The 12,742-nt window shown below is 39.1% G+C and overlaps 5 protein-coding genes across 5 annotated transcripts; 3 read left to right on the top strand and 2 right to left on the bottom strand. All coding sequences in view use genetic code 12, as the record gives it.

The window, feature by feature from the left end:
- Positions 1-308: 308 nt before the first annotated feature.
- Positions 309-557, top strand: RPS27A (40S ribosomal protein eS27; the record flags this gene model as incomplete). Its single annotated transcript, XM_051813821.1, has 1 exon — positions 309-557. One exon carries the CDS (start codon positions 309-311, stop codon positions 555-557), a length of 249 nt encoding a protein of 82 aa, XP_051672574.1.
- Positions 558-1,358: 801 nt separating this feature from the next.
- Positions 1,359-3,563, bottom strand: RSM22 (mitochondrial 37S ribosomal protein RSM22; the record flags this gene model as incomplete). Its single annotated transcript, XM_051813822.1, has 1 exon — positions 1,359-3,563. One exon carries the CDS (start codon positions 3,561-3,563, stop codon positions 1,359-1,361), a length of 2,205 nt encoding a protein of 734 aa, XP_051672575.1.
- A 158-nt stretch (positions 3,564-3,721) lies between these two features.
- CANMA_001817 (uncharacterized protein) lies at positions 3,722-4,465 on the top strand (the record flags this gene model as incomplete). Its single annotated transcript, XM_051813823.1, has 1 exon — positions 3,722-4,465. One exon carries the CDS (start codon positions 3,722-3,724, stop codon positions 4,463-4,465), a length of 744 nt encoding a protein of 247 aa, XP_051672576.1.
- Positions 4,466-4,656: 191 nt separating this feature from the next.
- On the top strand, positions 4,657-5,790 carry CANMA_001818 (uncharacterized protein; the record flags this gene model as incomplete). Its single annotated transcript, XM_051813825.1, has 1 exon — positions 4,657-5,790. The coding sequence occupies one exon, from the start codon at positions 4,657-4,659 to the stop codon at positions 5,788-5,790; it is 1,134 nt and encodes a 377-aa protein (XP_051672577.1).
- A 99-nt stretch (positions 5,791-5,889) lies between these two features.
- KOG1 (ubiquitin-binding TORC1 subunit) lies at positions 5,890-11,930 on the bottom strand (the record flags this gene model as incomplete). The annotated part of the gene is made up of 2 exons (XM_051813826.1): positions 5,890-7,049; positions 7,652-11,930. The coding sequence occupies 2 exons, from the start codon at positions 11,928-11,930 to the stop codon at positions 5,890-5,892; spliced, it is 5,439 nt and encodes a 1,812-aa protein (XP_051672578.1).
- Positions 11,931-12,742: the final 812 nt, after the last annotated feature.

Below are 12,742 nucleotides of genomic sequence, written 5' to 3' on the forward strand. Positions count from 1 at the left end.
ACCTTCTACATGGTCTATTCCGTCTATTTTAGGTCATTAACAATTGTATGTATACTACAAATGTAATATTTTAGGTCACAAGATACTTAGATCTCTCTTTCTCTCTCTCTTAATTAAGCTAAATTGATAACAGAAAAGGAGAGACAGAAAAAAGCCTCTGAATTTCTTTTTTTATTCTTAAAGTAGAAAAAAAATTTTTCATTCATTTTTGCCACCACAGTCTTTCTTCTGCCACAGTATATAAAGAGACACCCTAATCCATTTTACACTCACATCAAGCTTCTTTATCTACACATATTCTTTACAACATGGTTTTAGTTCAAGATTTACTACACCCAATCCCAGAAACTGAAAAACACACATACAAGCTAAAGAAGTTGGTTCAAGAACCAAACTCCTATTTCATTGATATCAAATGTCCAGGATGTTTCAACATTGCTACTGTTTTCAGCCACGCTCAAACTGCTATTGCTTGTGAAAAATGTTCTAATTTGTTGTGCACCCCTACTGGAGGAAAGGCAAAATTAGCCGAAGGTTCATCATTTAGAAGAAAGTAAATGTGATCACTTGAAGTGCTTGGAATTAGGTTTAATTTTTTTATTTGCATTTGCATTTTGCATTCATATTCAGTTCTTGAATACTTTTTTATGGTCATTATTTTCACTGTGGTCAATTAATGTAGCAGTGGTTGGCTATGAGAGAGAAAATGGCAATATGGAAGGTATTATGATAGAGAAGGCACATAGTTGAAAGAGGAGAGTTGAAGCTTTTGGTAGGAGCTTTCTTCATTCTTCAATAGCAAGCTTTTGTCTAGATGATTTTTGTGAGCGTATCGCAAGCGAATGGGAGACTATAGAGGTACTCGCTGAGATGAGAGGATTTGCGGGTAGCAGCGTAGTCCCTTATTAATGGTACGAGTTCACTCAATTTTCCCAACCTCTTAGGTAGAGTATGCACAGATCAAATATATAAATCAATGATGACAAAAGGAATAGGGATTAGAAGTGATTGCATCCTAAGAAGTGGTTCCAAAGAAAAGACTTTTGGGAGGGTCTTATTTTGGATATCGCTGGTAATTGGTTTAATATTGATTTGTTGTTGACATTTGTATTTCTTTTTATTATTATTGCATTGAATGTGTGTATACCTTATTACAGGATTTAATAAGAATACACTCAATTGATTGATATTTTTAGTATCAAAGTTTAGCTTAGTTTTGTTTTGTTTTATTTAATATTTAATGAATGATATCAAATTAAGAAATCGAGAAACGTAGAGAATTAGACTAATGAACATTAAAAAATAAATACCCTTTATACCCTAAATCTATATACAGTAGCTTTCCCTTATATATACACTCACTTGCCTTCATATTCTTCAGGATTAATATCTAATCGTTTTCCTTGTTTCTTATACGACTGGCTATTTTCCAATTTATCCGCCATCATCTCTGTTGCCAAAAACCCATCATCAAATTCATCTTCATTTACTCCAACCTTCTTTTTCCAAATCTTGCGTTGTTGCTCTTTTTTAAATGTCTTTTTATGCGTCTTGTATAATGTATCCAATTTTGATTTAACCTCATTCGAAATTGGTTGTCTTTTGGAGCTAACCTTTTTATCCAATGCCCATAAATCACCCAATTGAACCTTTCTTGCATCATGATAGGTTTGTTTACCCAATGACCGAGGAATCTGCCATGTTTCAATATCCCCCTCATTAGAGCAAACAGTTAGCTTAACATTCTTCTTCAACTTGTCAGGGGTTCTGATTATTCTGGGCCAATTGTTGATATCATCTTGGTCAATTGGTGAATTATCGTGATTACTAAAGTCACGCAAGTTGTTTATATGGGAAATCGATTCCTCAGTATTGTCGCTTCTTTCAACAATCAAGTATGAATAGGAACCATCCTCGGTATCTCTACCTCCTGGTCGACCTTTACCACCAAGTTTCTTCAATTCACCTCGACTAAGGGTGCCAATACCGTCCATAGAACTTTTGTCCCATTTAGCAGCCAATTTCTTACCTTTTTTCAATTCCATAGTGTAACTGGGCCTCTCAACAATTTTGGAAAATGAACAGAAATTCAAACGATGCTTATGCGATGGGATTTTATAGTATTTCGGATCACCCAACTGTAAAGGACACTTTCGATGATGAGGGCATGGCGCAAGAACTTTTAAGTGGTAGTCAATCTTGTCAAATTGTGGTTCACTAGCAGCAGCAGTTTCCGTGTCAAACACTTCAAAATTTGGATCGTTTTCTTCGTCAAATTTCAACTGGTCATCTTCGATTTTACCAAATTTCTCATCCAATTCGCTTTCCAAGTTGACACCTTGCTCCCTTGCCTCCTCCAAATCCAATTTTGCCAAGAGCTCTTTTTCAAATTCAATATCATCATCACTAACAATACTATCTTCCTTTTTCATATGCTGTGGCTTCCCACTCGATCCTTTAATGTATGGTCGAGGGATTTTACCCAATTCATGAGGAAACTTTTCAGGACGTATCATCAATTGCCTAGCCCTTGCAATAGTTTCGAAACCAACCGAGTTTCCTCGTTCAACCAAAACCAAATGCCCTTTTGGTGCTAGCAACCTTAAAATCATTCGCACATTCTCGTCAACATCGTTGGCAAAATTGTACTCTTTCGTCAACAATGAATGGTTGACAATAATAAGGTCGTATTTTTTTGTCACCGGGATTGTGTCTCTCAACTTGGTTCGAACTTCAATCTTTTTTGCATCGATTGGTCCAACATAGTCGTTCGCCTCAACTGGATGCTCACCGGGCTCATTTCTTTCAACATTTTCACTTACTTGTCTGGATAATATAATCTTGGCTCTTTTCTTCATTTCATTATTCTTTCTTCCAACAATATAGGCATCTTTTTCCTCTGGAACCCAGTCTGGTCCCATAATTTCATTCAAAGCGACAATCCCCGTTGCTGGACCGTACCCAATATCTAATACTTTCTGTGGGTTGAAATTTGCATGGCCGGCCCTTTGTCTCAATTCTTCCAATACTTGTTTAGCATGACTGTAATCCTGCAAGAAAAGGGCAGCAATGTGCGCATTGCAATCAAGCTCACTCAGTGGTGCTTGTTGAATCTGGTTCTTTTGCAAGTTCTGGTATACCGACACCACACGCTCTCTTAGCTTTGCTGGTATGGTGGTACTCAAAATGTTGTTCTGAATAGCTTTTGCAATTTGAGGTGGTAGAACAGTAACCGAATGGTCTGTTCTTCCCCGTAGAGTTCGATCATCGAGTCTAGCTTCAAAAGCATTATTGCCTTTGACTAATGTCCCGTCTGCATTTCTAAACAGTGACATATCTTCGAGCTGTAGCAGTTTATATTCATCTGCATGACTTCCAACTTGATCTGGTGGTAAATATTTTTTCACTATATCTGCCCTTGATCGTTCCTCTGTTTTTATAAACTCATAATCAAATCCTGGACTAGATCGTTTCGTATGTTGTGTATGCGGTAGAGTATGCTGCTTTCTTATAGTGCACCATATCCTATTCCTGGACAATAGAGTCCCTCTATTTAAGCTCATCGTGTAATGGTTATTGTTGCAAAAGAAGCGATGAGAATGAAAATCGAGCCAAACAGAATTTCTTTAAAATGTGACAGAAAAAAGGAAACAAAAATTTCCCAAAATTCAATTACTCTCGTCAACTCACCCAGCAACAACCCACAACTCAACACAAAGCAATGCTTAGGCCTGTCTCATTAGCTTCGTCAATTCTAACGGCTGGATTGATAGTGACACATAAACCCACAGTCATCAGCAATGACTCTTCATCAAAAAGAAACTTCTACGAGGACGACACTGAGGTGACTCCCCTCCCAGGTACTGTGGTTCCAGCTCCAGCATCGGAAATAAATTCCTTAGGCGAAAACAGGATAATTGATGGAATATCTGTACGTACCACCACACCTACTGAAAATTTCTTCAAAAGTGCCAGAGAATTCACTTCAGCAAGAGTTTGCGACTTGTCAAACTGGCTAAACGGAAGCTACACCAAATTCAATGACACAGAAAGATTTGTCACATCAACGGTTAGCGACTTACACTACAAGAAGGAGGATCTTTTACCTAATGGTATATACGTGATTGTTGCAGCTTTGGCAGGAACGATTGCTGCAAGACCTCGTGGTGTGATTGCCAAAACTACATTTCCTGTAATAGCCGGTTTGGCCGCTTTCAAGTACTTTTTGCCAGTAACATTTGACAACACAAGGGAGTTTACTTGGAACTTGGAACAGAGGAAAGCACCACAAGTGGCAAAGCAACAAGCAGATGCATACAACAGTGTTGTTGGATTGGCCAAATCAATTGAAGACGGTGCTGAGCAGAGTGTCAGGCATGTTGAAAGTAGAGCACAGTCTTTGAGACAGTCAATTGCCAACATAACTGGCCTCAACTTGGATGAAGAAGTGTCAAAGAAGAAATAGACACCTGTGTATAACACACACCTTTAAAACTGCTCAAATTTTATATCCAAATTACACGACTCTCTTTCTTTCTCTAAATCATCTTTGGCTGCGAATGCCATTTGTGTTTTGCGGATTCAGCATAACCAAGTATGAACTAGTTTGCAAGTTTCGATCATACCCAGCAAGCAATTTGTCACCTTCGAAATCAAATGACAGGAACTAACCTTGTGCTAGAGGACAAACGCCCAGCTACCGCACTTCATCGAGTTCTTGAGAAAGTGGTGTCTATATCTGGGTTTGGAACATCAGCTAGTGCCCAACTGCACAATGACAGCACAATGACCGACGAACATCCAGCAAAGTTATCAAGGTCATCATCATATAAAATACATCAGAAATTAACCAAGCTCATTAAACTAAACATAAAGACCAAGAAGTTAGAACAGGAAATTTTAGGTGATACCAATTTATGGGCAGATAACATTCCAACCCAAGAATGTTCACTGATAATTAGAGATTTCAATTTCATCTTTTCCACACAGACAAATGCAGGTGCTCAATTAAATGAAAAGTTGGAGAAAATAAAATTGAGCTTGTCATGTGTCAATGAGCGTGAAAAGAAGCAGAAAGAGTTACTTTATTCGAAAATTAAGTTGGAAAAGCAGTTAAAGGAGAATAAAGCTAGAGTTGGATCTAAAGCATCATCAACAGTTTTGATTATTGAAAAGTTGGAAGAGGTTGATTGCAGCTTACAAGTGGTTGAACAGCAATTTGTTCGGTCTATATCCAATGATTTGAAAGAAAGCATTATTGACTACATTTACACCTTACATTCAACATCACGAAAGTTGAATGAAGTATGCGAAGATTTCATCGAGTGCATGAGTTCGTTAGAGCAAAGCAATTCGATGAATGGGTTGGAACATGGTAACTTGGCCAACGGTATGGGCCATATATTGAGAGGTAGTGAACTTGGTCGAACCTCACCGACAAGATTATCAAAATTGGCATTGAAAAGGAAATCACCCCAGTACCAACAATCCTATAGCGATAATGAGCAAATCAAGTTGAAAAACTACGACTTGCCAACGCCTCAATCATCTTGTGCCGAATGCAAAAAAGTTCCATGCATACACACAGATCAAGGGAATGGTACTCAACCATTGAAAACAAACCAAGTTCCCCAAGCTCCATCTATGCCTGCGCAAGATCAAAACCCCAGTACCAGACGCACTTTTTCAAAAGTTTATCCATTACAAGCACATGATAATTTCCACTTTGGAGAGGAGTTTCGTCATGACCCCATTAGGGACAGTTCAATTCTCGACGATCATTGGAGCTGATCCATCCAAACTCTGTTGAGGATTTTCTTTTTAGTTATTCTATACAAGCTCTATCAATCAGTGCCTTTTTCTTTTATATACATATATACATGTATGCTGCTAAGCATTTACCACATTTCCATTCTTGAAAAGTTTCTTACCCACTTCATATGATGATATCATGATGGCACAGGCAGGTGCAATCTTCATTACCCTGGGACCAAAACCTGAGTATAATGCACCTATCCCCTCATTTCTATAAATGTTGGTCAAAAATTTAAACATGTTTGTCTTGTGCTTATGTTTAATATCTCCGTCATCCATGGTAATTTGTAGCCTTGTTTTACCAACATCAAAGGGGTTAGTGAAGAATGCAGCAACAGTACCCGATATGGATCCCGACAAAAATGACGTTGTAAATACTTTCCAGTCATCTGCGCCGCCACTAGTGGTGTTGTTGAAATCTGTTTTTAACATGCGGGCAATTTGCTTCTTGCAAATCTCATACGACGACCAGTATATACCGGAAAAGGGAACATCTCTCCAAAGGGTAATTTGCAATCCCTTGAACAAGGTGGAAATTCCATTCTTCTGGACCAATGCAATGGAATCCCGCAAAAGGTGACTCATTACATGTGATGAGCTTCTAGAGTCGCTGGGTATCGATTGCAATTGTGTTTTGATCAATTCTGCCGGGGCAACAAAGGTCGCAGACATGATACGCGCCAATGCCCCACAGAGCAATGGATTAAATGACGAGTGGCCAAACGGTGAGTGGTCTCGAATGTATTCATATCCGGTAAAGTAGATAATATTTGATGGTATTGCCATTAGTAAAGTTAGTGATAATCCGCGCCACAAAGTTGCAACACCTTCATGTTTGGCTATTGTAGAAAATCCTTGAAACGTTGATGTTATACGAGAGCATTGTTCGGTCCCCGGATGACAGTACTTGTTGTGGATCCAGAATAGTTCAGGCGAAGCTTCCAAAGTTGCTGCCTCATGTTTGGGTAAATGCTTTATAAAATGCTCAGGGTAATGGACTTGACAACAAGGTTCATTCTGCGGTAGGATTTCTTGTTGCTGGATTCTGATTCGTATTACGTCAAATGGTGTCACAACTAATGAAGTTATTAGGCTCCCTGAACATGCGCTAATCATCCGCTGCGTGACTGAGATATTCTCATCAGTGATAACTTTCTGCTGATTCTCATTCTTCACAGGAAACATCCTATCTTTACTATCACCGAAGGATAAATCGTTGTCTTCTATTCCGGCAGCTAATTCAGATGAAAGGGACATTTAGTATTTGTAATCGGTACTGAGTGGAACTGCCCTCTGTGCAGTGGCGGAAACAATGACTTGAACAAGCTATTATATACGACGGATGCAAGCAACCTATGAATAAGTAAACTGTCTTTAATTATTGTTTCGATGCCTTAGTTGTATATATATATGTATATATATATATATATATATTTTGTCAAAAGGAAAAGTCTCTTCCCGAATCGATTGCTCGGTATAATTTACCCGAGTTAGTACATTTTTTTTATTTTCTCGCTGTCGCTGCCGCATCTTTTTTTTTTTTCTTCTTTTTCAGCTTCTGGCCCATTCAGATCGGTTAGATTGTTACACCACACTTCAACATTTGCGAAATGCGGTTTATCACTACAATGAAGCGCGCACAACTTATCACACACTATCTGTCTCACACACATTGAAAATCTACATAAATCGTCTTAAGGCCAATGCTACATCAAAATTTAATATTCACTAACTACATCTGTACAAGTATATATGTTAATATTCGCATCTTGCGTGTAGTTCGTAGCTAACATCATTCTATGTGGGTGGAAGGTCACACTTGAAAGATAATTAATACCTCTGTTTGTCGTCAAGTACTTTTCATGCGAGGGGGTTTTCAAGGTTGTCAAGTCATCTCCTGCAGTTGACCATATATTTACTGATTTGGAACCAGTGGCAAATACGGGGGCATGTTCGTGAACGTCGATACTGCGGATTTGGTTGCCAGGAGTGTTGTAAGTCAATATAGGATCATTTAATCTGATATCCCACAAATTGACATATCCATCGGATGATCCACTGATTAGTTCCCTATATCCACCTCTTTGCATTTGGACATTCTTTATAGATCCATATCCAACTCTATGAAAAGGTTGTCCATTTGGTTGTTTCGTCAGTTTCCACGTTCGAACCATTGACTCTCTTGCATCAAGCCTTTGGTCATAGACTCTAATACTACCGTCTTCAAACCCAGCAACAAAAATGTTACCAGCAACTTGATCAGAGGTCAAACTGGTGATTGATGACGAGGATCTAGCTGGTATATCCAGTAAACACAATTCACGCAGAGCATCCCATAAACGAATAACTTTAACATCACCGCTGACCAACAATGTTCCTCGTGATTGCTGCCACTCAGAAACGAGTCCAGAACTCTTTGCTGTAAGAAGTAAATCTGTCAAAGCTCTCCAACCAGTAACTAACTCAACTTTGTTAGAATAAACATCATTATCGTTCTCCTCAAAATAGTTGTGCTTTTGATTGATCTTATTTCCACTGTATGGATCATAGCTCTCTTCATTATCATCATCATCACCACCTCCATTGCCATAATTCTCCTCATTATGAAAGTTTTTGTAGATTTTAACCACTCCGTCCGATGAACCCGTATATAACAAAGGCTGATCATCTTCGTTTAAAAACTTTAAATCAGTAATCTTGGTACCAAAGGGATTTCCATTGGAAAACTTTTTAACAATTTTACTTTGTCCCCAGTCCCAAACGGTCACGTTATCTTTTTCATCACTTGCTACTAAAATCTTCTCAAACTGGGTAAACTTGATACATTTAGGTTGAGACACATTGTTTAACACCTTTACCTTTTTATTCCAATCACCACGTAATGCCATCTCCTTTTGAGGTTGCGTCTCCTGAATGATCAACTCATTTCGATTCCTGCGCCATAATCTCTTGACATATTCTTTAGACCCAGGTTCATCAGTTTCATTTTTCGACATCTGGGGTTCCTGAAAGTATTCACAGCTGTATTCAAAGAAATCAGATTCAGCTGGTAGTTCTGGCCCCTCTGCAAAATCCCGAATTCTATAAAATGCAGATTTGGGTTTGTATTCTGATCCGTATCGAGTAGGAAGCGGACCAGAATTCAAAATACGACTGAAACTTTTAATGTCTGATTCCTCATTCAAGTGGAAGCTCTTTAACAATTTTGACATGGACAAGTTCTTGATTTTGGAAGCGATGGATTCGCTGTCCGATTTACTATCAGACGAGTTATCATTTGACGAAACCGCTCTGGTTTTCAAAGATGAGCCATTTATGAGCAAATTGTTCTTTCTATTAATCATTGATGCGCTCGACACTTGTCTTTTCTCTCCCAAGGGTTTACTCAAAATGGGGGTTCCCGACATGAAGCTCTCGCTGATACTGAGTGTTGATTTGCTCAACAAGTAATCTTGCATTTCCTTAACCATCAGACCCAACTCGCTATCATTTAAATTCACCATGACGTAATCGATCAAGATTTCGGCCAACTGCTTTACCTCGCAGTGCGGATCTTCCGACAATATCAAGAGCGCTTTCCATATTGAGCTAAATATAGACCCATATGCTGGAGAACGTTTTCTAAACTCATTCAAGTTATTTGGATTATCAAGGAGTACAATCTCCTCTTCCAACTGGTTAAAAGCAACCACCAAGAAAAACTTGGAATAAGCCTTTATGAATTTGTTGATAAAAAACACCAACTCTTTTCGCACAATTGGTGATCCGTCACCCAAGAGGCCTAATAAGATATTTGCGAGTTTCAAATCCTGTTGCCTCATTTCGTCTTTCCTAGCCTCAGATGTAGAATTAGATTGCGCTGGCCTTTGCTGTGCTTGCTGAGATTGGCCAAATGGAGGAAGTGAAGGGTCTGAAAGAAAATTTGTTAGTGCCACCACAATTGATGTACGTACTTCTGGAATAGGATCATTTATAAGCAGGGACAATTGGCCTATATGACCATCCTTATAGGCTACCCATTTGCCGTCAGGGTACTTATTCCACAATTGAGAAAGTAGCAAGCTGCACCATTGTCTCAATAATGGATTCTCGCTCGTTTGAATGAACTTTATACAGTTGGTGACAACTTCACTCGAGAAGCATAGTCTCTGCCCATTCTTGAAGTCTTTTATAAAGAGGGTCAAGATGAACGCACTCATTGCTTTATGATCGTCGTTAATCAACATTCCACCAGATCCACTGGAGCCAGCCCCTCCATGACCACCAGCTTGGTTTTGTAGCGAGGAATTCAAAATCAGGTAAAAATAGTTGTAGCCTTTATCTTTGCACAACTCTTGTTGGGTGCCCTTATAATCAATAGCCATAATCCTTGCCCATATAAAAATCAACACTGGTTTCAACTCCTGGGCGGGACTTTGTAAAAGCTTCAACACATAGGGAAAAATTCCAATGGATAACGACAAATAAACTCCCCAGGGTCCCAAATCTAAAAACTTTGAAAGCAAGATTAAAGCCCTTAAGCGGTGGACTTGGGATAACAACACCTGCAAGACTATTGGTAACTGTTCAGGAGGCTCCTTGGTGGAGGGACCTGCGTATTTCAACCATATCTCGAACGCAGTCAATTGCTGTTCAAAAAAGGAGGAATGTTGGTAATTTCCCAAAGTTTGCATTGTGGGCACCGTCGACGATGAACCATTTGCATGAGAAATAGTGAGTGAGCTGCTGCCGTTAGTTAGTGCCAGGCCATTAGCTATTGACAGTGGCGTATGGTTGAGGTTGAGGTTTTGGTTCAAAGACTCCTCCTTAGACGTTTTTAATAATTGTGAAAGGACTTGGTCAATTGCCAAATCCCACGAATCCCACATTGGATGGTACTTTACCGAGTCTGGCAATGGAGGATCACTTATCGGGTTGCAGTTTAAGTGGGGCATGATCCTCTTTGCTAGCAAAAAATTTCGAAACAACGCAGCTACCATTAAATCTTGTCGAAAGAGACGTTTGAATATCGGTCTAGAAAGAGACGTCCATGCTATCGTGTCTGTTATTGCTGTGAAAATCCAGTTAAGTTCTCCCAATGGAGTTCTTCGATCAGTCAATTTCCCCGGTACTATAACATTTCCTATTTGATTTTTAGGTAGGGAGTCGTAATAGTTTTTCTTGAGTGAGCTTTGCATTATAAACCACTTTATACTGATATCAATCGGACAAGTAAGACAGCACGTAAACAAGTCAGCAGGTAGATCGGGACTCATGGGCAAAAGCTCATTGCTTTTGCATGCAGCCAACTGGATACAGTCTAGGTAAGCTGAAGTAGGCGAAGGTGCGCTAACATCGTGGTTACCTTCATTGTCATCGTCTATTCGCTTTTGCACAAATTTTTTGAAATTATGAACAATGTTACCAGCACTGTTGCAGTCATACACAAAAATGACAGGAGCACCAAGCCATGTTTGCAAATCGTAAAGCGAGATAGGAATATATTGCGTATAGCCACGATTGAACACCCATATTTCTCCGCTTGTAGTCGGTTGGGGAACTCCGTGTCCATTATAGTGGAAAAGAATTCTTTCATCCTTAGCGTTTCTTCTCAAGGTGTTACAAAATCGTTTGACATCCTCCACACATGGGTCTAAAGACTGTTTATACCTCGTCCGTAGTGAAAGGGTCTCATACTGTGATTGCAAGTTTTTACCAATGTTTTCAATTGCCTTTTTAGTATCCGTGAAAGTGGTTGCATCACACCATGCTTCTAATTTGGCACAGGGGTACGTTTTCATAACATCGGGTGGGTCAACACCCAAATTGAGACATAATACCAACACTGCACTTATGGTCTTTTGTCTCTCTTTCATTATCTTCCAGTCGTATATAGGCTGAAAGTTTTTGTAGTGCTTGGGACTATTCTTCATCTCTCGAGTTAGCGGATTCCCAGTAGTACTATGTCGTTTATCATCGAAGTATATATAAAATGTGTTGGCAAGGGTGCTCAAAAAGTTTTCGGAATTATAGTCTTCACCGAAGCCATGTCTCATGTTGCCATTCGTCGGGGGTGTTCGTCGAGTGTTCTCATGATCAACAATCTGTTGCGAGCTGTTGGTAGTTTCAGTGACCATGTTACTTGCGTATATCGTACTGAGTTTAGTAATAAAGCATGGACAGTGAAGTTCAACTAATAGAAATCGAACAATGTTTTCTGATGATAACGTTGCGTCTATTGAGTGTTTAAATTTTTCAAACAAAAAGAAGGAAGAAAAACAAAACTGAAGGACGACTTAGAGGGATTGAGCGCTACCAATGCATACTTTGTGGTGACAGATCCCCCCTCTTTATAAGTAGTGCTTTGATGTTCAATGTGTTTATTTATGGTGTTTGAAATACAAGGCGCCGTCGAGGGTCCAAGAGAAATCAGGGTCAGAGAAGTCTGGGGGTCTCGGAGGAGTCTTGAAGATATTCAAATTGAGTGAGCTCCTGTTGTAATACGTGCCTTGGTTCAGCTTGTAAGAGATCACATCCTATGATAGAATGACTCCATGTGAAACAGGCATAGAAAGAAGACAAAGAACCAAAGCGTGAGGACATGTTATAAAATCTATCTGTTTTAATGACCATTTCGGCTATTTTCGCTGTAAAAAGGTTCTACAAAAAGTACACGACCTCGTATGCTTATCTGATAAGGTGGGGTTCCGTTTAAATGTCCAATAAGTAGCCCATTAGGATATATACATAGTGATCAATCATATTTTTGGTGGATAATAGTAGACCTAATGAGTTTGTAAATGTAAAACAGTAATGGTTTCATGTTATGTGCTGTGGTGCACGGTCCAGTATATTAGTTAGGAACCACACTGATAAGGGGAGGGGGGATCAAAAAGGATAATTTATTTTTTTTCTTTATTATATCCTTAATTTTTTACTTAATCATTAC

The sequence above is a fragment of the Candida margitis genome, assembly GCF_024628925.1.
Source record: "Candida margitis strain CBS 14175 chromosome Unknown scaffold23, whole genome shotgun sequence".
Taxonomy (NCBI): domain Eukaryota; kingdom Fungi; phylum Ascomycota; class Pichiomycetes; order Serinales; family Debaryomycetaceae; genus Lodderomyces; species Lodderomyces margitis.